This window comes from Thunnus albacares, chromosome 16 (assembly GCF_914725855.1).
Source record: "Thunnus albacares chromosome 16, fThuAlb1.1, whole genome shotgun sequence".
Lineage (NCBI taxonomy): Eukaryota > Metazoa > Chordata > Actinopteri > Scombriformes > Scombridae > Thunnus > Thunnus albacares.
The window spans coordinates 29,027,378-29,052,992 of record NC_058121.1 but is presented as its reverse complement, the minus strand read 5'-3'; the positions used below and the strand labels follow the sequence as shown (position 1 = coordinate 29,052,992).

Sequence of the window (25,615 nt, the reverse complement as noted above, 5' to 3'; positions counted from 1 at the left end):
TGCTTGGTAGCATTGTCAAAATACATTACATTTCCAATCAGTTTGAATTGTGCTATATGCCCTTGCTTTTGTCATGATGACGATTTGGTACCGTGTCATCCAATCACAACATCAAACAAAAGGCTATTTTACTGGTATATATTTTTTTCCTTAAACCTGTGATCTATTCTTTGAGATTCTTTCCAACTTACTGACCAATCTTGACGATTTGGAGTTTTTGCTCAAATTGTTTTCCTGCAGCAATATCCCAGTCCTTCAGTGTTGCATTCCTGGATGGATGCAACACTGAAGTGTGCTATTCATACCACAGTTTATGATACAAACTGTTTTTTTGTTTTTCAGGTGGTTCACAAGGATAAACACTGAGAGGCACCCCGTCCTTTCACTGAAGATGGAGAAAGATGACATCAGTCAACCCTTGTGTGTTCGGTCTCCTAAAGAAACTAATGGACTTTTGAATGGGACAGCAAACCCTCTCACCCACCCACACAATCAGTCTCTCAGCCACACTTTTCAGTTACTCACTGAGTTAGTCTTGGTTACTCATAGTGACTAAGTCACTTTCTCAGTCAGTCATTCGCTCATTTCAATATAAACACACACTTGGACCGTCTGGTTACAACTTTCATTAGAGGGACATGGGTTTTTTAATGGGAAATACCAATTTTAAAAAAACAAACAGGCACTGATATTAGATGCAGTTATTTGGTTACAATAATGTGGTGAGCATGGAATACATTTAACTATGGCTGCTGGTGTCGCTAACTTCACATTGCTGACTATGGAGCTGCCAATAATCTGAGTTTGTTTCTCAGCGGGTGTGTCACTGAGTGGGGAGAACGTGTTTGAAACGCGAACTGGTTGGTGGTGAACCGTGGGCTTCTGCTTAGGGCTATGCTTCCTTCGGACAGTCACCTAGCCACCGTGCTCGGGAACTACCGGGGGAGTAGGAGCTACGCTAGGTTGGCCTGCACCGACTACTGGGGGCTGGCTAACTACATTAGCTGCTGATTGTTTTTCAATGGTGCGGAGGTGCGCTTCCAATTCACTAAGCCTTGCCTCCAGTACTGCAAATAAACTACACTTATTACACGTACCACTATCACTAAAGGAGGCAGAGGAATAACTAAACATTTGGCACACCGAGCAAGAGGGAGCAGGAGAACGAGAGGGAGAGAGAGAAGCCATCGCTAACTGCTTAGTTTAAGTTAGCTGCTAATGCTAGCTGCAGAGCTAAAATAACTTGTGCGATTGGCGAGAAAAGCGCTGAGAGTGCTTGTGTAGAACTAGCGAAAGTTTAAATATACAGCAGGTATTACTCCACAGTAATGTGATATATAGGAAAATCAACAGAGTTGAGAGCAGCAACAACGCTATCAGTAGACACAGTCGGCGACCGGAAATGATACAATACGCTCACCGTTGCACGTCAGCACGTTCACCTAGAGACAGCCAGAGTTATACTTAGGCACACCTTTCCTCCCTCAATGAGCATTAATAATGTCCCTCAACAATAATAATAACGTACACCACATTGATAAAACATGTATCTATATTTAAAAACCTTTAACAATGTAATTTCATAAAGAATACATTTAATACTGTACATTATATTATGATTTTAAAATACAGTAAACGATACCACAACTATTTATTTTTTTTTTATCACAATCAACACTTTTAGCCTGTTCTCTCAATTCTTTCCTATCTTCATTATTTCAGTACATCATTTTATTAACATTTTCCCAAATTCAGCCACTTCAGAATCTGTCCCAAAAAGCATTTTCCCCATAGACCAGCATTACAAAAAAAAAGTCTGTAAAACTGTTGACAGGACGCCTCCAACTGCATATAACTAAAATTATGACTCTCTATTATGAATTTTTGATCCATGAAGGTTTTATATTTGTAAGACTTTCCTCAAGCCTAGAAAAGCTGTTTTTAAATTCGTAACGTCATAAAGTCTATGGGTCAGCGGGAGAAACTCTACTGCGCAAGTGCAGTGGGCCGCTCCCGTCCGAAGGTTGGAAACGTTTTTGGCTCAAACTTAAAGTGAGGAGGACTTCTTATTGAGTCTTTATCCAGATGTTATAATACATCCATGTTCTACACTTCTGCTAAACGTCAAACCACCGGACCTTTACCACATCCACACAGTTCTTTTCCAGAGAAGACTGAGAGGAATTTATTGATCATCACTAATACAAGAGCGTAATGGTGGAGGAGAGCCAGAACCCGGAAAGCTAGACCAGCAACCCGGACTCATCCAGCGACATACAGGTCAGTGTAATCCAATCTGTCAGTAAACAGTGTTGGAGAAACTACTTCAAAACTGTAGTTTACCAAACTACAAGCTACTTAACAATGAGAAGTATTTAAACTACATCTTAACTATTCTCAAAAATATAGCTTGTTAAACTAAAACTACTTTTAAAAAGTAGTTCAACTAACATTCAAACTACATCAAGGGAAATTATCACAATCTGAGTCTGTAATCTCATAATTTTACACGGAGGCACAATTGAAACGACACTGAGTAAAATTAAGGTGTGTTTGTTTAAGGGGCTGTCTGTTATTTATCAGAGGGAGGGGTGGCTTGGGTGTGACTTCGTTTTTTTCTTATGTTGACCTTCCCCGGAGCTACAAATATTTTTCCTTGAGCCTCCCTGAGTGACTGGGGGGACACTGCATGACCCTTCCTCCACCGTAATTAACCATATTTTATTATATTCTCACCAATGGCAGATAGTATTGGAGAAAATAAAAAGAAAAAGCTGACATTTTCCAACCAGTACTTTTAATAGCGAGCTGTGACTCTTAAACCCGATTTACTGTGTCCATGAAACAATATGACACTAACTTAGTCCAACCAATGTAACAAACAGCACGGTGGGAGAGAGAGTTATCACCAAACAAACAGCTAATTTCTCAAGCAAAATGCAAATCCCCCTTTCAAATAATCACATCATCACACAAATTGTGTGCACTTCAGCAGAATAAAGGTGCATGACAGCCACCCTCCTACTCAAACACACACATTGCGCTCACAGCCAACATTAGTAAATGTGCATACAACCATTTTTCCAAATGAAGTAACATAAACAACAGTGGCAGCAGCGGTCAGAATAATATCAGTTGGCTCAGCAGCCATTATTACATTTTAAAAACTTAATCTTTGATCACATTACGAAAGTTACCTTTAAATGAAATCCAAGAGTTGGAAAAAACCTTGGTTTTCTGCACCAAATTAGCTCTGGTGAAGGTCTTCCTTTGCAGATTACCTCCAACTTTTCATTATTATTAATTAATCTTGAAGAAGGCATAATCTGCACAAGCCATGGTTACTACTGGCTTGTTTGTCTGTTTTTTCCTGCTAGCTTGTGATTGTGTCTGCTCCATTTCAGTGCACCAGTTTACCGCCCAACAGTAACAGCGAAGACCAGGAAAACTGTTTAAACTATCTTTTTAAATGGAGTGTAATCTGCCTGTAATCTGTGTAATCTGTCAACCAGCAGCAGCAACCACGTAATTGTCAACTGACAAAACAAACAACAATGTAGGCCTACAGCGCAAAAGCCATGGTAGCTTCCCTAGCTGACAAATAGCTGAATTGCCAGCATGGACAGTAATGTTCACAATATTTTATGTAAACCTGAATGACAGTCATCAGATATCTGTCTTACCAGTCTTCTTTGACTTGTTTGTGTTTGTATCGGCCATGTAGTCATGGTGATGTAAACACCATTGTTTCCGCTGAAATTTGGCGGTGGATCTGCTGGCTACAATAACTGTCCAATGGTCTGCAGACTCTGCCTACATGGCGCAGCACAGGTGTACCAACGTGGTAATGATGCTGACTCATACACAGCGCACAGCAGGCTGAACTTGTCATAAATTAGCGACAACAAAGCGCACCCATTTAGAGGGAAAATATGGTTATGATTAGTCGATTTTACTGTCATTTGAATTGCTCAGCCCTCTTTAAAATTATAGCTGGACCACCAATCACAGAGCTGAAAGCAGCATTTTCTTCCCAGGAACTGTGGAGGTGCAAAATTCTGATGGGCTGATTTTATTTAACCCTTCACATTCCAACACAAACTGAATAAACAGGTTTGAATGGTTTATTTCCCCAGGAACGTTCTCTGAGTCGTGTCACCATACAGCGGTAAAACACGTAGTTTGAAAAGAAACATGACGGTGAATGTAAGCAGAGCAGAAGAAAAGGTTAGCAGTAAGGCCATATTCAGGGAGTAAAAAAGCCATGTGAATAGAAATTATATTGGGCCTCTGCATCCAGGTTGGACCGGTGTCTGTCAGTGACGAGCAGCAGTGGGTGCTCCTGACTCAGTCCCTCAGGCTGGACTTCAGCAGTCACTCAGGCTGGACTTCAGTGCCCCAAACTGTTTGGCCTCCTGCGTAGATGTGAGCTTGTCTGCTTCCACCTCCTCCCATAACCAGATCCATTGCCTCCAGGGTCCACTTCCTCGTCTTCCTCTCCTTTATCCTTGTTTGCCAGATGTTTGGATCTGTAAATTTATATACATTTTTTCAGACAGAAATAAACTTAAAATTAGGTCTAAAGATACATTTCAAGTCGTGAATGGGGTTGAAAATACAGTACTATATATAAGTACAGAAAATACAGTACTATACTATAAGTACTATAGTACTTAGTACTATAAATTGCCATATAACCATTCAAGGACACATACATTTACCTTAAACTAAGGAAGCTCCTTGATGCTCCTGTAAAGAAAAACTCTCTCTTTTACACACACACACCTTGACCTTCTTACTTTTTCTTAGCAGGCTCCTGGCTTTTACTGCTATGCTTCAGCCTCCTTTCTTTTGTATTTTCTTGTCTCCTTTCTCTCCTTTTGCCACTTTTTTCCTTCATCTGTCTCTTCTTCCTCTAATTTTAAAGTCAGGAGCAAAAACCACAAAAGAATGCAGTTGAATGTCAGATACATTAAATTTGAGTTTTATATGTAGTCCACTTATTATAATCTAGAAATTATTGTAATATTGGAGGTTTATCTTTATTATAATTTTCTGCAACCATAAGAGCTGCTAGTGGCCAGCTTGAACACATGCACACAGACTCACAAACAAAAGTTATCATAAGTGATTATTTCTTACAACATGTTTGACTTTCTCTCGTCAAAGTTAATGTTGTGTAGTAATTGGACATGTAAATGTCCATCTACAAATATAAAATGTATAAATTAATTTTAATTACACTCTGGTTTCAGTTGGCAACAATAAGCCCAGTGAAAAGACCGGAACATGTGTCAGATCAGACGTGTCCAACTCTAAACAATAGCAGAGGAGGGTGTCCGAATCAGGACACAGTTCCACTAAAGACTGAAGAACAAACTTAGAATTCACTCACGAACAAATGGGCGACCTCCAGAGAGACAATACTGAACTCATTCTGTGGAAATACTCTCTTCCCAGATGGACATAATCAAAAAAGAAAACCAAATACTGAAAGAGACATACAAACCAGAAACATACATGACATTCTCATTTTTTAAATAATATTTTTATCCTTAGTCAGTCAGTCAATTCCATTCATCTGTAGATTTCTTACTCTTAAATGTTTTAACAATGTCAATAATTTCTGTTTCATCTGTTCCCCTTACTAACATGGATTGTTTATTTCCATTAATAGTTTAACTTTCCACATCATCTATTCTGCTAGTCTTAACAATCTCCTTATTACCAAAAGAATCATTAAATTCTACTGCAACTAAATCCATTTCATAAATAGTTGTCTTATCCTTTGTTAGGGAATAGGTTGGGTAACCTGCTTTTCCTGTTCAATTTTCAATAATATCATTCAATACTTCAGTGTTGGTAATCCACAACATTAACTGTGTAATTCTTTATCAAATACAGATTTTTGTCATATCTTTTAGATCTCAGCAGGACAAAAGATGGCAACGCTTAAAAAGGTCCTCTTGGAGTGTTTGGAAGATTTGGGATCTGAGGACTTTAAACAATTCAAATGGTACCTGTGTCAGCGGGGTATCCTTGAAGGCTTCAAAGCAATCCCAAAGTGTCGACTGGAGAATGCAGACAGAATGGACACAGTGGATAAAATGATCAAGAGCTACTGTATAAACACTATTAAAGTGACCAAAATAATTTTGGGGAAGATCAATAAGAATGATCTAGTGGAACATTTGTCACACACCATCTCTGAACCTACAGGTAAGTCATGGAAAGATTAAAACTGTGGTGTTACAAAGATATTTAGAAGTGCTCAGACAATGGCTGGGGGATTCTTCAAGGTGTTTCTCCTCTCATCCAAAGTCTTCTTTAGTTCTGGGTGACTGGTGGGACGTCACAGGTGTTCAACCTCTGCAGGGCTGTTTAAACCTTAAAGCTGTGTTAAGACAGATCGCAAAGCAAATTTTCGCCTTGTGTTACTCGTACAAGTTTTACCGCTGGATCATTTGTGTTTATTTGGCCCAACAGTCAAAATACCAACTGTACTGTAGCTGTAAGCCAGCTAGCAATAGACACACCAACCGTGTTTGGGAGTGTGCGTCTGTGTATTTGTTTTAGCTCAGCCTCTGACTGAACTCAGAACTTGACAGGAACTCTGGTTCTTTCTATTATTTCCCTCCAGTTTCTTTCCTTTTTCTCTCTCCTCTCTGTGCGTTCATGAAATACATTCATAAAGCTAAGCAATATGCACTGCACAAAAAATTCACTTTGTGTTCTGTCTGAACACTATTCAGTGACCCCTTGTGCCCTGTGAATTGGGGCATTGTCATCCTAGGAGAGACCACTCCCATCAGGATATAAATGTTTCATCATAGGATAAAGGTGATCACTCAGAACAACTTTGTACTGATTTGCAGTGACCCTTCCCTCTAAGGGGACAAGTGGACCCAAACAATACCAGCAAAATGCCCCCACATCATAACAGAGCCACCAGATCCCCTCACTGTAGGGGTCCAGAATTCAGACCTGTACCATTTGTCACCCGTCTGTATATGTACATATATATTCAGACACGGCACTAGAGCAAATCAATGGGATTTTCATGAGGGGGCACACATATTTGTTTATCCTATTATGAAACAAGTTGAACACAGCTTTGGATGGAAGGTACACGGACCCGCGGTCCTCCCAACAGATAAAAACAACAACGAATTTGGTCTTTGCAAACAGAAATGATGTACATGTTTATTTGCATATAGAATGGGGAAGCATGCATGTGGAGACGCATGTTAAAGCGAGGTGTGAACAGACATACTTAAGGCTGTCCACTTGTGATCGGATCACCCAAGATGTATGTTAATGCTGGATGTAAACAGGGCCATTGTTCCATCTACCTGTCAGCCATTACAGTCCCATGAGTCCAGGTGTTAATGGTTCTTAAGGCTTTAGTGTGCTCCGGTGAAGCACTTGTTGGATAGTCAAACCTCCTCTAGAGGGCGAAGTCCAACAATTTTTGTTGGATTGCTCCAAAATCAACAATCGAACCCACTTTATGCCTTGATTGGTCAACTGTATGGAGTTGTGAAAGTAGGCAGACTATACCATACACTGAAACTAACTTCCCTTCAATGTTTGTCTTAACTTATGTCCTGCATTATTAATTCCTGCATTTGTCATGTTGCAAACCAGCTGTTGCATTCCTTCCTCTGTGAGAACCTGGCCTTGGATTATGTATCATTTAGGTTCGGGATCTCATCCTCAAAATGAGGGTAGAATAGTAGAAACAAAAGCAGAAGAAGAACCAGTAACAATGGGTTACTGGTAGAAGTAGAAATGGCATATGTTACCTTTGGAAACCAACCTGGTTAGCTGTTCCCCCAAGTCTTTTCCATTTCCAGGCTTTGTGTCTTAGAGCAAGTGGGAGACATGATAACTGTTTAAAGGGGGACCTATTATGCTTTTCCTTATTTTCAGTCATATATATAATGTTACAATATTGGATATTCATATTAAACATGGCCAAAGTATAAAGAACACTGAATTCAGACTGCTCTGAATGCTCACTTTTAAATGTTTTTTTTCTCCTTTCAGCCTGAGCTGAGGTCAGCTCATGACGGAATTCTTTATATGGTCATCTGCTTCACGCACAACACTCGACACTGTTCCACTCCACTAACACTATGGCATTTTTCCATAGTTTTGGGGGAAGTCATGCTGAGCCATGACTCAAGTCCAGCTGGCATGCTGTTAGTTTCTACACAGCACTGCAGAGTAAAATAAGTAGTTCTGTTGGCAGTGTGCTGGTCGTCTACAGTTCTTCATCAAACATCATCATCACTGTGGCTGTGTCTGCTTTTACTATTCCTCCCTATATTATTTGGCAGTAACTTAACATGACTCTGATATGTGCTGACCCTCGGCAAGCTTCCAGAAAGCTGGCCAGTCAGGACAGAGTGGGCTCATCAGGAGGGGGACCTAAAACAGGCAGGAGCTAAAATGGCTTGTTTCAGACAGAGGCTGAACTTAGGGGCTGCAGGGACGACCTGTATAAGATAAATGAGGAGTTTTTTAAAACCGTGAATCATGCAAAGCTACTCTAGTGGAGTCCAAAAGTAAAAATATAGAGGTGAAAATTAGCATAATAGGTCCCCTTTAAATATTGGGATAAAGGTGCACATTCTCAGAAAGTCTCTCCTGGAGGGGATTTATGGTGTTGCACTCAGTTGCTCACATGAAAAGTGACAGAAGAAGCTGTGCAATGAATTTTAAAAAGAGAGCTTGAGAAAGAAGTTTCTCACCCACACAAACCTGTGCAATGCTTATTGAATATTTTTAAATTACCTTTCCATAATACTGTGAAACTCCAAATGAGGACATGAAATGCTGATGAGCTGAATAGATACCACACTTATATGAAAATGTTTTTATGATTCATATTTTCTGTCACATCTTCTCATTTATGTCATTTGCTGTGTATTCATTCAGAGATTCTTGTTGAGTACCAGCGCAAACTCAAGTCTAACCTGAAGGAGAAGTTCCAGTGTGTGTTTGAGGGGATTGCCAAAGCAGGGAACCCAACCCTTCTGAATCAGATCTACACAGAGCTCTACATCACAGAGGGAGGGACTGCAGAGGTCAATGATGAACATGAGGTCAGACAGATTGAAACTGCATTCCAGAAACCAGACAAACCAGAAACAACAATCAGACATGAAGACATCCTTAAAGCCTCACCTGGAAGAAATGAACCAATCAGAACAGTGATGACAAAGGGAGTGGCTGGCATTGGGAAAACATTCTTAACACAGAAGTTCACTCTGGACTGGGCTGAAGACAAAGCCAACCAGGACATACAGTTCACATTTCCATTCACTTTCAGAGAGCTGAATGTGCTGAAAGAGAAAAAGCACAGCTTGGTGGAACTTGTTCATCACTTTTTTACTGAAACCGAAGAAGCTGGAATCTGCAGATTTGAAGACTTCCAGGTTTTGTTCATCTTTGACGGTCTTGATGAGTGTCGACTTCCTCTGGACTTCCACAACAATGAGATCTTGACTGATGTTACAGAGTCCACTTCAGTGGATGTGCTGCTGACAAACCTTATCAGGGGGAAACTGCTTCCCTCTGCTCGCCTCTGGATAACTACACGACCTGCAGCAGCCAATCAGATCCCTCCTTGGTACATTGATATGGTGACAGAGATCAGAGGTTTCACTAACACAAAGAAGGAGGAGTACTTCAGGAAGAGATTCAGAGATGAGAAGCAGGCTAGCACAATCATTTCCCACATCAAGACATCACAAAGCCTCCACATCATGTGCCACATCCCAGTCTTATGCTGGATCACTGCTACAGTTCTGGAGGATGTGTTGAAAAGCAGAGAGGGAGGAGAGCTGCCCAAGACCATGATTGAGATGTACATCCACTTCCTGGTTCAGTCCAAACTGAAGACCGTCAAGTATGATGGAGGAGCTGAGACAGATCCATACTGGAGTCCAGAGAGCAGGAAGATGATTGAGTCTCTGGGAAAACTGGCTTTTGAGCAGCTGCAGGAAGGCAACCTAATTTTCTATGAATCAGACCTGATTAAGTGTGGCATCAGTGCCAGAGCAGCTATAGTGTACTCACAGATATTTAAAGAGGAGAGAGGGCTGTTCCAGAACAAGGTGTTCAGCTTTATCCATCTTAGTGTTCAGGAGTTTCTGGCTGCTCTTCATGTCCATCTCACATTCATCAACTCTGGAGTCAATCTGCTATCAGAAGAACAGACAATGTCCCAGTCATCTAAAGTAACTCATCTCTACCAGAGTGCTGTGGACAAGGCTTTACAGAGTCCCAATGGACACCTGGACTTGTTCCTGCGCTTCCTCTTGGGTCTTTCACTGCAGACCAATCAGACTCTCATACAAGGTCTGCTGACAGGAAGTAGCTCACAGTCCAATCAGGAAATAGTTGAATACATGATGAGTAAGATTCTCAATGAGAATCTGTCTGCAGAGAGAAGCATCAGTCTGTTACACTGTCTGTCTGAACTGAATGGTCGGTCTCTTGTGGAGGAGATCCAATACTACCTGAGGTCTAAAAGTCTCCGCAGAATGAAACTGTCTCCTGCTCATTGGTCAGCTCTGGTCTCCATCTTACTGTCATCAGAAAAAGATCTGGATCTGTTTGACTTGAAGAAATACTCCACTTCAGATAATACTCTTCTGAGGCTGTTGCCAGTGGTCAAAGCTTCAAAGAAAGCTCTGTAGGTGGATTAGTAGTTAATCACTATTTAATTATAAACAATATCAACAAAAGTTTAAAACATCTTTATTATGTTCATTAATTCTTCTCCAGGCTTAGTGGCTGTAACCTCTCAAAGGGAAGCTGTGAAGCTCTGTCCTCAGTTCTCAGCTCCGAGTCCTCCAGTCTGAAAGAGCTGGATCTTAGTAACAACAACCTGCAGGATTCAAGAGTGAAGCTGTTGTCTGCTGGACTGGAGAGTCCACACTGTACACTGGAAACTCTCAGGTTAGGATTCAAAAGTTTGTAAAAAAAAAAAAAAAAAAAAAGTGTATAAGTCAGTTATATAGCCAGTACAGTAGTAAAGGTCCTTGCTGACCTCAAATGGACTCCTGGATAAATTAAGACCTCTTCACGTGCTTTCCTGAGAGAGCAGATGTCGATGCCGCTCCATTATTTTCAGTGTAAACACAATGACTCAGCTGAAGCAGCAGCAAAGAAAGGACAGCTGCCACTCTAATGAATGCACACAGCTATAAGAGACTGTTGTCATCAACTTTTTCAGTTTGCCACTGTGGCTTGCCTTGTGACCATGGCAACCACAGTAACTACAGCAAGGGAAACAATATAAGGACTAATTTTACTGGTATCTGAGTTCCTTGCTATATACCTCTTTTCAAGCAAAAACAAAACATATAAATTAGTATTAATAGCATTAATTACTTAGTTTCAAGGTTTCATTATCCATTCTGCACACAAAGAAAATATGAAACATTGGGAAGTATGCTTTGGTAACCACTCACTGTCTGAAAGCACCTTTTATCTAATGTGCATACATGAGAGAAAAAGTTATATATCAGTTGTTTTTTATTTTATCACTAACACAGTGAATCCTCCAAAACTAGCTGAAACAGTAATTTTAAGTATCAATGTGCCGTGGATCAGCTGCTTTTTGATAAGCTTGTGTATTGCTGTTAGCAATTTAGCACTTCATTAGAGCAGCCAATCACATGTGTACTGATGCCAAATATGAATTATTAAGGGTTTGCTGGGCTTAAATTTAATAGCAGAGTATCAGTGTAAAGTTGGGTATATACTTTATATAGAAGTCTGTTTCTTCACATTTTAGTACTGTAGGATGAATTTTCTTGTGCATTGCATGTAAGGCTAGTTCAGCTGACATCTACATCACACTATAAGAATAATTACACACAAAATAATTTTTATGCTATACAAATAATCGCAAAGGCTTCCTTTCGCATACAACATTAATACAGGTGATATTTTCCAACAGTACACAAATTGTATGTAAAAATCTTTACATAGAGCCATGAATGTGCTTCTAGTGACTGTCAAAGTTCCAGCAGACTCTCTGTGTTTCCAGCACAGACACAGAGTGTCTGACAGCAGCTGCTTTATGGCTTGTTAGCTCCGACTACCAGCTCTACGTCGCTATTCATGTTGCACTGAATGATGGTCAGTCCATGAACCCTGATGTTTTGCTTTCTTGGGTAGATACTGTATCTGTTGGTTGGTTTAGTAGTAACTAAGTCAAAATTTATTTAAATAGCACTTTTTCAAACACAGGTTTCAAAGTGCTTTACATTAACATAGGCACACAAAGAAAAAAAATATTTTACCCTGCAAGTAGGGCCAACTAATGGCATACGGTGCCTGACCTGTACATAGATGTTGTCTCATAAAGTTAGAATACATTAGAATTCGAAAAAGGGGTCAAGTATTCATGATTTCCAATGATATAGCTGGCTGTGAGTTCCTGTATGGATTCCAGAGAAAGATACAGGAGAATGACTAAATTAATTTATAATGTTCTTTTTAATATGTAATATGTTTAATATTAAACTAAAGTTCTTCTTCAGGTTTACTGGCTGTAACCTTTCAGAGACAAGCTGTGAAGCTCTGTCCTCAGTTCTCAGCTCCCAGTCATCTAGTCTGAGAGGGCTGGATCTGAGTAACAACAACCTTCAGGATTCAAGAGTGAAGCTGTTGTCTGCTGGACTGGAGAGTCCACACTGTACACTGGAAACTCTCAGGTAGGATTTAGCTGATTTTAAAGTGTGACACTGGTTTTGAGGAGCTGTTTTCTTTGAGTAATACGGTTTTATTAAAAATGATATTGCCAGTTCTTAAACACACTTATTAAAAGAGTGTGTCACAAAACAAGCTTATAATCACATTACATTTTAAATGTAGAAGTGTACCTTTCTTCTCTAGGCTGAGTGTCTGCAACCTCTCAGAGAGAAGCTGTGCAGTTCTGTCCTTAGTTCTCAGGTCGAAGTCCCCTAGTCTGAGAGAGCTAGACTTGAGTAACAATGACTTGCAGGATTCAGGAGTGAAGGTGCTGTGTGCTGGACTGGAGAGTACAGACTGTACACTGGAAACTCTCAGGTTAGGATTCTGATGTTGAAAAACAGTTCATTCTGCTTTAGTGAAGATGGTCAAAATTTGTTGGATTTTCCTGCGAGCACGATTTTCTGAAAGACTGACTTAACGTTATTTTCTGAATTCTAGTCTGTCAGGATGTCTGATCACAGAGAAAGGCTGTGTTTCTCTGGCCTCAGCTCTGAGCTCCAACCCCTCCCATCTGAGAGTGCTGGATCTGAGCTACAATAATCCAGGAGACTTAGGTGAGAAGCTGCTATCTGCTGGACTGGAGGATCCTAAATGGAGACTGGACACTCTCAGGTATGGACACACCTTGTGACATGGGAACCATAAAAACAACTTGAACATAAAAGTTCATTCTTGAACATAATAGTTTGAACACCATGTGATGTGGGTTCTACTAAATGCTACCTTAGTCAAGATTATTTTGTTGAACTTTTATGATTTTCTGGGGGCTCTTCACTCATCAGAGGAGAGTCCATCTATTTTATTCTTGATGTATTTACTGTTTATTATAAAGCAGTTAACTTGTATCACAAACTTTATTTAGAACTTTTTATCTTCTCATTGTTGCCTCTTATAGTGTCTTTCAAATATTACAACCCAATCTCACATCAAAATGTGTAATAGCTACGTTGGTCCACAGTTCAAAATGTATTAGTTACACAATAAAGGCTCTAAAATTGTGAGATGAATGCATTTCCTTGGCCTGTTCCTTTTTATTGGCCTGGGTCCACATTACATGACTATCAAATTTCTGTCTGCGAAAACAAAAAAATGTATGCCATTTCTTTTGTTCTCAGTGGAAGATACAATATTTTAAAATAGTTTTGGCAGTAAAATGCATTGTAAAAACATTTCTAGACAGAAATGTGCACTTTATTTTCATTATCTTCAGTGAATGTATATGACATTTAGTTTGTTTGTGATTATGAAGATTCTTGCAGGCTTCCAATTGTTGCTATGGTTGCTGCTATCGCTGAAACCACGTAGTTTCATGGTTTCTGATTCATTGTCTTTGCATTGTGTAGTTATCTGAGCTGTTAAGTTATTTGTGTAATTTTATGTAACTGTTTTCAATTTTAAAAAATGTAGATTTTAGAACGCCCCAGGGATGAATTGAATTTGAAATCCAGAATTTGAAGCTTTGTGATTGGCTGACTGGAGGACCCGCTGCCTGGAAGTATTTACCTCACTAACACTGTGTTAAGGTTTTCTTTTAATGATATCTTTAACCATTGCCACATCAACACAAAAGCACAAAGTTTTCCTTGATAACTCAACAATACGATAGGTCAGTGTTAAGTCCATCAGTTTTAATTATTTCTCCTTCAATTCCGATAAAGTTTTTTTGTCAGTTTTTGATAGGGGAATACTACAGAAGGGCATTGTTTTGTGGGAGGACTTGGCGCATTCAACTCCAATACAAACACCACTATCTCTGTTAACAAAAGGCATTTATATGGCCTGTAATTGTAGAATGTGAAGTTGCTCATTTAATGTTACTAGCGCAGTGCCCACTCAAAACATGCCTGTTTGGAATGGGCCAATTGCTTGGCCTCCAGCCAGTACTTCAACACAAAGAGAAATTCATACAGTTGATGTGAGGTGTGAATGAACATTATAGAAACTAACACTCTATTATACACAGATGTTTCAAGAATAAGAACCCGACTTGATTAGTAAATAATTGTTCTTTTCTCATTTCAAGTAGCCTAAAATAAGGGCTGCATCTAAAATTAAAATAATATACATCTTAAAATAAAGTGGATTGATAATATTGGGCTCTTAGATCAATTGTATTTTCTGTGCCTTCAGTTTGGATTTGAGTGGATTATGTTTGCTCAAAAGATTTGCGCTTTGTCTGTAGTGGCACTTCACAGTTGCCATGGTCTTGGAGAATATGAGACAAACTGGTTTTGAACTACCCATGGAAAGTATTTCCTTCGTTCTATGCACATAATCACAGTCATTGTGTATTGGGCTGCCCTTCCAAAATGTTGGTGACTTGCGCGTAATAATGTACCTGAACTCCTCCTGTGTAGTGACTCGCTGCTGCTGGTTTGCTAAACATGCCGCTCATGCTATTTTTGCACACAAGACTTGTGCTTTGTCTGTAGTGGCTCTTCACAATGGCCATGATTTTGGAACATATGACACAAACTGACTTTGAACTGCCCATGGTATTTGCTCTGTTTTATGCACGTGACTATAGTCATTGTGTATTAGGCTCTGTGCACTTCCAAAATGTGGGTGAGCTACGCTCAACCATGTACCTAAACGCCTCCTTTGTAGTCACTGCTGCTGATCTGCTAAACGTCCTGCTAATGCTATGCGTTCTGTCTAGACATGGGCTAAGAGTGTAAAGAACTGCAGAGGTCAGTCTTTAATAGCCTGATTTTTCATGTTGGAGAACATCAGTATGAAAACTGATCACTTTTCACTGAGGTAACTGTGCTCTCATATTGTACATCACATCTTCTTCTTCACGTCTTTTCCTCTCAGACTTCAGTGAAAGAATCCGGCAGACAGTTCAGACAGATTAGCTGCAGCCTGTTCTGTATCACTCTGACAAACCGAGGAACACTGCTTCATGTTGAACAGCAGTTAGGACTTATGTTGGATAGAAAATCATTCTGACTGTGTTTCTTCCTCCAGCGTGGACCATGGTGGAGAGCAAAGGTTAAAACCTGGTCTGAAGAAGTGTAAGTGTGCATTTAATTTGATTCATGACAACTAAACAGCACCCAGTCAGTTTCTCTTTTTTTTTTTAAGAAAGTTGGTCTTTGTGTTATTTATTTATTAAAACATTACTGACAAAATGTGTCATCATTAGAAATGAACAACAGATCAGAACTTAAACAGAGAATAAATCCATCAGGTGTGTCAGATGATAAACTGCGGCTGTGTTGTTTCTTCTTCTCTTCATCAGATTTCTGTGAACTCACACTGGACACAAACACAGTACACAGAAAACTCAAACTGTCTGACAACAACAGGAAGGTGACATGTGTGGAGGAGGATCAGTCATATCCTGATCATCCAGACAGATTTGACTTCTGGGGTCATTCGCTGTGTAGAGAAGGTCTGACTGGTCGCTGTTACTGGGAGGTGGAGTGGAGAGGAGATGTCGATATATCAGTGACTTACAGAGGAATCAGCAGGACAACACGCAATACTAACTGCATGTTTGGAAGAAATGATCAGTCCTGGAATCTGAGCTGCTTCAATAATGGTTACAATGTCTGGCACAAAAGCAGAAGAACAAACATCTGCTCCTCCTTCTCCTCTGTGTCTAACAGAGTAGCAGTGTATGTGGACTGTCCTGCTGGCACTCTGTCCTTCTACAGAGTCTCCTCTGACACACTGATCCACCTCCACACCTTTAACACCACATTCACTGAACCTCTGTATCCTGGGTTTGGGTTCTCGTTTTACTCCTCAGTGTCTCTGTGTCCCCTGTCTGAGGGAGAGTCTCCTCCTGTGTAGACAAACAGTCACAATGCTGACTGAAGACAGCTGCTGAAATCACTGTTCACTCTGTTCACCAGTGAACAATAGAATCTGGGAGTGACAGCAGCTTCCTGTGTTTAAATGTTAAAGGTGGACGAGGTTTCACTCTGGTTTCATTTGGATCACTGACTGTGCTTTAATGTCAGAATATTGTTTCTATTAGCAGTAGTGAAATTATCTCCTCTGGGCTGAATTCATGTGTAAATGTGTTGTGTAAATTTATGTGTTGACTCTTATATTCACTTCAGTAAAGTTTTCTTAGAGCAGCATCTAGTAGCTGTTAGTGGCTGTAGTGTAGATCATTTAGTCATTTAGTTCAATAAAAGTTTAGAGACCAAAAACAGAGTCAGAGAGCATGTTTCCCACAAATATATTTGTTTCACCCTACATGTTTTTACAAATGTAAATTTATTTCAGTTTGAAAAATACAATATGTTAAAACTGTGTTAGAGAGGTCTAACCCTGCTCTTATGAACAAACTGTTATAAAAATCCAATAACAGAAATCCTGGCAGAATTATTGTGGATTTTAGAGGTGTACTTATGTGAAAAAAGTCCTGTAAGCAGCGATCACAGATACAGAGCAGATGATTGTATTTAAGCAGGTTTTATAGCCAATGACCCCAAACAGAATGAATGAGTTATTTTACTTCTGAAACATGTCATCAGTTCAACACATAAGACATTTGTGACTTTTCTGAATCATCCTGATGTCTTTATGTTCTGTACAATCCCCTTAACCTCAGGGTCAAACATGACCCACCCTCACCACATCTGACGAAAATGCTTCATTAAACTTTTAACCAGAAATCAGTCTAGCACAAAGAAGTAAAAATAAATTGGTAAATAACTGTGTTTTCATACTTTACTGTTCAGAGAGGCATCATTATGTATTCAATGTACCCTTCTTGTTTTTACTACAAATCACATGATAAAAGATTTTTACTATAATTGTTGTGTGAGAGCTGTGTATAATACTACTACTTGATAAATAAAATATATCATGGCTTCTCTGTGAGGACTGTGTTTGTTTTGTTACTTTGTCCATCACTTCTTTTAACTAGAATTATGGTAGCAGCACACTTCTGAACATTGGATTTGACTCAGCTCTCCAGTTTTTCAATTTTTTGTGTGTAGATCTGATGTGGACATTGTTATTTTCCATTCAAGGAGTGTTACAAAGCTAATTCTTTCTCACCATTCGGTAAGTCAGATGTGTGTATAGAATAAACTGAAATACTGTAGCTAAATGACAGTATAATCATGATGACTAAAGTATATATTGCAAAACCTCTGAAGGCAAAGTTTATATGAGAGGCCCAAAAATGAGAGAATTACAATGCATTTTGACATTTTTCCTTTCTTTTACCATAACATCTGTACAGCAGAATGACTTTAAATTTCATGTGGTTTCAGTTTGTCATTCTAAAGAGGAATTCATGGGAATGGAGATTTTTATGAGACTCAGAGAATTCGAAAGGAGGAAACTACAGGAGAATGAGTTCAACTGTTTTATAGTTGGAGTCAAATTGTTTCTGTAGAGGAATCTGTTGGGACTGTTAGCAAACATGTTATGGAAAAGTCTAGGAGAAAAAAAATGATTTTTTTAGTGTGTTTTGAAAATGACAAAATAAAGCACATTGCAGTGTAAATATAAAAAAATCTATGTATAAAGTCTTCAAGATATATAATATTTACTATTTATTGTTATAAACAGCCTCAAGTTCCACTTCTTCCCCACACAGGCTGCAATGTGTAGTACACATCACACACAAACATGCATAAAAGTTTTTATTCACTGTCAACTGGACATTTTAGTCTTGACTCAGTCTGTTTCCCAAGTTTCTTTGTTTGCCTTTGAAGATGAGTTTTCCTCACGACCACTGTCCTCACTCAATGTCCTCTCAAACACAAAGTTCTCACAAACACCGTTGTCATAAACAAAAAGTCCTCACAAACAATATTATCAAACACACTGTCCTCACACACAGTGTCTGCACATATGCAAACACAGCAGCTAACATTAACTAGCTCCAACCAGGCCATGATCTCTTAGTAGTTCTCAGTCTCAGCAGTTGTTATTTTACTCATCAGAAGGAGTAGTAGCAGTATACGTAGTAGTAGCACTATTAGAAGTATTAATAACAAACTTTATCTGTATAAAACTTTTTAAAACAAAGGCATTAAGTTGCCTCTTGGTTAGGAACCAGGACTGAGGAACAGAGTGAGGGGATCTCAGGCTGCACTCTGCCTCATAGCAAACTAACATGTCCAAGATATGGTCCTGTGTGCATGTGATCCAAACTTCTGCTCCTCCATTACATCTGTATGTATTGAGCTGATCTTTAGTTCATTAGATGGCCAATTAGCACCATCTAGTGGACAGATTGTAGAAGTAGATCATCTTATGTGTGATTTCTTTTTCACTGACTGGTTGACTGTTTTTCACGTCACACTGATGTTTTTTACACACGTACTCTGAAGTTATGAGGATGTGACAGCGTCCTCAGATCAAATGCACACAGACACCAGGACTGATGAGGGAGAATTAGCAGCTTCTTCTATACCAGTGTTTCTTCTTGTTCTAGATCCACGTCTCTGAACCAAAATTAGGAGACCTCCGGTTCTGAGCTAATTTCCTTCACTTTAGCTTGGTTCATAGCTGGTAACTATCTTTGTATTAGTCCAGTAAAACTCTGCAATGAAGAATAGCAGAAGAGCTGTTGTCACATTTCAGGAACAGAGACTTTATCAATGTACAGCTTCTCAGTAAAGTTCAAGCTGTGCCTTGAGCTTATCTAGACACTTTATAGCTGACTACAATGCCTTAACCACCTTTAACGGGATGCACTGCAGATAAGCATTGGTACTATTCCCACACACAGGAAAGACCTACTTCCCACAACAAGCCCACTATACTACATCACACACACAGGTTGCCCACAAAGCGACCTTCCTAAAGAGGAAAAACCTGGCTGGTAACTGTACACAAGGGGGTGGAAAGTGTCTGTAAGTTGACCTTAAATGAGTTCAGCAGGTGAGAATCCTACCAGAGAAATATGTAAATGTCTGATGAACATGACCACTTTGACCACATTGTGACATATGACTGTTTGACTGTATGTAAAAATGTTTCTTGATGCTGACTGTATCAAAATAACATTTCAATCTATTCAATAGAAGAACTTATATCCAAGTGTTAGGACAATAATTTGAGAATTATTTATATCTATTGTGAACCATTGAGTTAGAGGGTTTTTTGTGGAGTTTTTCCTTATCCAAATCAAGGGTCTAAGAATGGAGGCTGTCTTATGTTGTCCAGATTGTAAAGCCCTTTGAGGCAAATTTGTGATCTTGGGCTCTATGAATAAAAACTGACTTGATTTTAAATTTAAAGGCTGTCAAAAAAAAGTGAGTTACCGAGGGAAAATTGAATGGTTTGTTGAGTTTGTTAGTTGTTCTGATAAGACTCACTGGAAAAACGTCACAAAACGTCACAAGACCACAACTTGATCATGAGTTCTGAAATGTTTTGATTAGTATACTTATACTTATGGTGTTGGTTTATTTATTAACTATGATGTTCAAGCCTAAATCAAATAGACATTGTGCAGGTTTTGAGCCCTTTTTCCCAAGTTTTACTGCCCTCCAATGCCCAGGTATTTTGTTTTTGTACATCTGTATGATCAGAGTAAATGAAATATGTCTAACTTTTTATAAAAGGCTTTTATTTGAGTTTAACTAAAAGTCTTGTTTCCACTTCCACTGTGTTTTATTTGTATATTTTCACTCTTTTTTTATCTTATTCATTATATTTGGGTATTTTAGTTTATTCTTTTTTATGCTCCATACATTTAATTGTGGTGCTGAATTGTTTTTATTTTTGTTTTTCCTTTGTAAAGCACTTTGTAATGCTGTTCACATTGTTGATCTTGACCTTCATGATGCTGCCATGGTCAGAGCCACCCCAAGACTATTTGAATCTAATGGGACTGACTTAGAGACAATGTGTTCCTTATTTGAAAATATTTTATCAACATGAATTTATCTGTACTAATAACTAAAACTCATATAGTAACCAATCAAAGTGATTCAAAGTAGCATTTTTCATGATTTTCAAAAATCCTGTTACCCCAAAGTTATAAATGAATAATAAGACTTATTTCATAACATTTGTGACTATGTTTGAGTGATTTCATTATAATTTAAATTGTGTTCAAAGAGAGGAATGACAAACAGCCTTTATTTAAATTTCCATCTATGGATATGTTGTTGCAATAAAATATATTCCTGGCTTCAAGTGGATGGTTACAAATAAAAAATGTTTTAATAAAAATTATGTACTAAAACTTTTTAAAAAATCACCAACACACATCAGTACACTTGTCGTCCTCACAGTGAATCCAAACTCATAAGTAGCCCGATCCCACTTGTCATGGTGACGTTTGTTTTGGTGTTTGGTTTTGTGTTTGGGGTTGTTTTGTGTTTTCTTTTTCCCCCTCCCTCTTTCTGTTTTTCTCACTGGCAGTGTGTGGGCAGCCGAGGGTGTGGCTGGCTGAGCAGGGCCTTCACTATGAGGCACACCTGGTGCTTATCAGTAATCACTCCTGCCATAAAAGCCTGATCAAGACACCACTCCTGTGCTAGATTATCCCATTGCAGTTGTTTTCTAGTGTGCCTTGCCTGCAGTCTCCAGTGTTACTGTTTTTCTGGTGATCAGCCTTGGTGGATCTCCTGGCCTATTTGCCACCTCACCTGCAACGCCAGCCAGCCCTCAGCCATCACCTCCAGTTTCCAAAACACCAAAACTTAAAACATAACACCACTCACATTAAATACAAGAAAGAATTATAACCTTGAACCAATCTACAGCACATAACACTGAGACATAAATAACTCATAATGAGTCTTTACTACTAAAAGCATATCTGGGAAAACAGGTCATTCAACATTAAAGGTCCATGGAGTACTTAGAAACAGAACAAAGATGGTTACAACACCACATAAAATAAATTACATCAAATTACAATATGTTCCATGTAAAAGTCAATAGACACTGATGGATAAACCACACTTATCTAATATTTGCTATAAGAAAGGCTACCTATCTAGTGTTGGGTGAAATTGCTTAATTTACCACTTAAACAACGCAGACAACAAATTAAAATGTCTGTTAATTTCTTTGAATGACCATGTATTTGCTCAGTCTTTATTTTTGTTTTGTATTCAGTCAGAAGACAAAGTCAGTCAGCAGTTGTTTGCTAACATATTGGCTTTCAGAAAATTACAAGCTGATATAATTTTACTATGAGATTGTTTTGAAGACTTCCTACAATCAAATGTTTAAGTCCTTCATGCAACTTTAGGGAGTGTGTCCTATAAAGTAACAATGTCTCCCAGAAATTACATTTATATACTACTAAATTGTTTTCCCAATAATATTGCATTGACAATCATGATCGCTGCCTGGATTATGTTCACAAGCAATGTTGTTTTGAATGTTTGAGGCATTACATTTATGTACTGCAGTGAAGTCATAGGGAGGAGGTTGGGATGGATTATGGATGTACAGAACGCAGGACAGTAGAAACCGAGGTTCACATCCTGACTGTCATAAGTTTAGGCAACAAAGGCACTTTGGTTAAGGTTAGTGAAAGATGGTGGTTTCAGTTAAATGTTAATAAATACATTGTGTCTCATGCTTCAAGTCACTGTAGACTTTTCTGTATTAAACCAAGACCATGATATTCCCCTAACCTTAACAAAATGCTGCCAGTGTCTAAACACAACCATAAAACAGTTTAATGATGCTTAAAATTTACTGATACATTGATTATATACAGTATACTTATCTTTTAGGAGACAATATTGTGTAAAGAGGACTTTCCTTCACTGAACTCCACTGAAACAGCTCTCCTTAAGGTCTCAAATGACATTTTAATGGCTGCAGATGCCAGAGACTGTTCTTTTCTAGTACTATTGGACCTTAGCGCAGCGTTTGATACTGTGGACCATCACATTCTAATCCACAGGCTAAATCACCTGGTGGGCATTTCTGGGACTGCATTGGAGTGGTTCTCCTCATATCTCACAGATAGATCTTTGTCAGTCTCTGTGAATTTGGGTTGGACACCGCAGCTTTGTCATGTGGTGTCCCCCAGGGATCAGTCTTGGGACCCATTCTATTCTCCATATACATGCTGCCACAGGGACAGATCATCAGCAGTTTCAAGAACATCTCCTTCCATATGTACGCTGATGACATCCAGTTGTACTTTTCATTCAAACCTAATGAGCTTCACAAATTCTCTGTACTTAACAACTGTGTAAACGCAATTAGGAATTGGATGGCAAACAATTTTCTGCAGTTAAATGCAGACAAAACTGAAGTCCTGATCTTTGGCCCTGACAACCTTCAGTCAGCAATCAGGCAGAACCTTGGTGCCTTATCTTCATCTTCCCGGTCTTACCTGTGCAATCTTGGTGTAATTTTCGACTAATCCCTGAGTTTTGAACATGTTAAGATGCTAACTAAATCATGTTTCTTTCACCTGAGAAACATAGCCAAACTCCAATCTGTGGTATCAAGAAATGAAATGGAGATGTTAATACATGCTTTTATATCATTACGTTTGGACTACTGTAACTCTCTTTTCACCTTCATATTATAGTGGTATCGGAAAGTAGACTACATTAAAACATACTTTATATGCTTTAATGTGGCTTGATTTCCGATACCACTATAATATTATGTTAGCTTGCTGTAAAGTCACTAAGTAAATAAGTAAACCATGCTAATCATGTTGAGGTGAGTTATACAGAACCACTCCAGATCTTTTTACTTTTAGTTAATCAAGTCAATTTTTTTGTTGATAGTATTTTCTGCCTGCACACTGGCGGTAATTTGCCATGCAGAACTATTGAGTAATATAACACATCTGCTACAGTGTCTGTCTGAGTGTTGGTAAGATGGCTGCCTTTTACACATGTGGGTCTTAACAATGAACGAGTCAAGGTCATCCAACTAATCTGACAGTTCTGATACTCCCTGCATTGTGTTGTAATGATCTCAGCTGAGATTACAGTCAAACTGCGGTTGATTCAACCTGAAAACTAACAGTAATACATGAAAAATCATCCACAGAGCCCCAGTCATTCACTATCAAAAACATTTCAGCTGTACAGTCAAACAGTGATACAACACAATGTGATCAAATTGATCGTGTTTATTAGACATTTACAGATTTCTCTGGTAGGATTCTCACCTGCTGAACTCACTTCACGTCAACTTACAGACACTTTCCACCTTCATGTGTCGAGGAAACATCAGGAGAGAAGAAGGTGCTTGTTCTCCCTCGTCAGTCCTGGTGTCTGTGTGGGCTTGAGCTGAGGATGCCGTCACATCCTCATAACTTCAGAGTCAAAGTTTAAAACAACATCAGACTGACGTGAAAACTAGTCTTAACTAGTAAGTGTCAGACAAATCACACATCAGTTGGTGTAGTTCTGCTATCTGTCCACTAGATGGTCCTAACTGACCGTCCAATTATCTCAAGAGCCTCAGATCTCCGGGCAGGGCCCTTCACTCTGTTCTTCTGTGTGCATTTGATCAGAGGATGACATCACATCCTCATAACTTCAGAGTCAGTCTCTAACTAGTTAATTAAAAGCAATCGTGTTGGATTACTGAAAAAATGTTGGAATCTGAATTGTTTTGATTCTACCAAGATTAAAGTTGCCCACAGGTGAGATCAAACTAATGAGCTGCTGTTTGATAGACAGCAGAGTTAAGCCTGAACTATCATGACTCAGAGAAAAACATCAGCATGATCAGGCTTTCAGATGTTGAATTTAAATTGAACAGTAAGTAAGACTTGCACAACTGACATTTCCATAATATGAAAGGGAGCTGGAGGAGACAAGAGGACGGGGGGCGGGGGGGTGGGGGGGTGTTTTTGAGACAAAGACATTTTTGAATTGTGAATAAAACCTGAAGGTCTGAGGTGACTAAAAACAGAGAAAGAGAGGGGTCTTATCAGAAGGACAGTCTATGCAGCCTCAGTCAGCAGACTGGGAGCACCTGTATGTGTCTGCGTGAATGCTGCCCTTAACTGGGATCAAACTCACAACTTTGGGATCTAAAATAGACAATAAAGTGGCAACATCTTAAATCATCATCTTAGTTCACTGGATTACTTGTATATACTGTTATCTGAAGAGACTGATGGCTCTTTTTTTAACGTCCATCTTCTTTATAGCTTGCATTGCTTTAATGTTGATCAGACAGAAAACCATTTGGCTCCTCTGAATCACATGTATAAAATGACACACAGATGTGATCCATCATGTAACTTGTCCAGACAAAAGGGTTTTTGGACAGTTTTCTCACCCCTGCAATGCATGCCGGGAGGTATATTTAAATAAGCTAACAATGTTTGGTGAAGTGTTGATCAAACCCACAACCTTGTAATTTATTATTGCTGATCATGATTACAACTTAAACCACTGTGGCAGCTGACTACTGCTGCCTTTTGAGGTAAAAGTTCCCATTTTGTTGAGATATTGAGATTTGTACATCATTAGTGGCAGCAAGACTAGCTGAGTTTGAGAATATGATACATGTGCAAAGTGTTTGAAGAAAGACAGAATCTGCAAGTTTAAGAGTTGGGAGAGTGAGGAGACACTCCGCCTGCTGAGTGAGATCTTGACAGAGCTCTCCCTATCAATTAAGCTCAAAAACTATAAGTCCTATGGGAAATGTATTTACATTGTGTGAGACAGGAGGCTTGCAGCAACATTTTGAGGTTTAATATATCCTTGAGGAGTTAAAACTGTAGTGACTTGTGTGGAATTTTTTTCTGCTCTAAAAAGAATCTCTGCTCTGCCAGATCACATGACCCACTGATGACATCTGAAAACTGCTGTCAAAGCCCTCACTGTAGACTTAAATAGCTCCAAAAGTATTGTAACTTTTGTATGTATTATCTGTGGGATAAGGGATGTCCAAGCAGTTG

At 39.0% G+C, this 25,615-nt stretch overlaps 1 protein-coding gene across 1 annotated transcript; it reads left to right on the top strand.

Moving 5' to 3' along the window:
• The first annotated feature begins 1,631 nt into the window (after positions 1-1,631).
• LOC122999491 (NACHT, LRR and PYD domains-containing protein 3-like) lies at positions 1,632-17,619 on the top strand. The gene is made up of 9 exons (XM_044376454.1): positions 1,632-2,280; positions 5,925-6,219; positions 8,944-10,705; positions 10,798-10,971; positions 12,564-12,737; positions 12,919-13,092; positions 13,216-13,389; positions 15,748-15,794; positions 16,022-17,619. Exons 2-9 carry the CDS (start codon positions 5,943-5,945, stop codon positions 16,576-16,578), a joined length of 3,339 nt encoding a protein of 1,112 aa, XP_044232389.1. The 5' UTR covers positions 1,632-2,280; positions 5,925-5,942; the 3' UTR covers positions 16,579-17,619.
• Positions 17,620-25,615: the final 7,996 nt, after the last annotated feature.

Coding starts and splice junctions, on each gene's coding strand:
- LOC122999491 (XM_044376454.1), top strand. CDS start 5,943: ATGGCAACGCTTAAAAAGGTCCTCTTGGAGTGTTTGGAAGATTTGGGA. Junction 13,390..15,747: donor TGGAGACTGGACACTCTCAG/GTATGGACACAC, acceptor TTCTTCCTCCAG/CGTGGACCATGGTGGAGAGC. Junction 15,795..16,021: donor AAAACCTGGTCTGAAGAAGT/GTAAGTGTGCAT, acceptor TCTCTTCATCAG/ATTTCTGTGAACTCACACTG.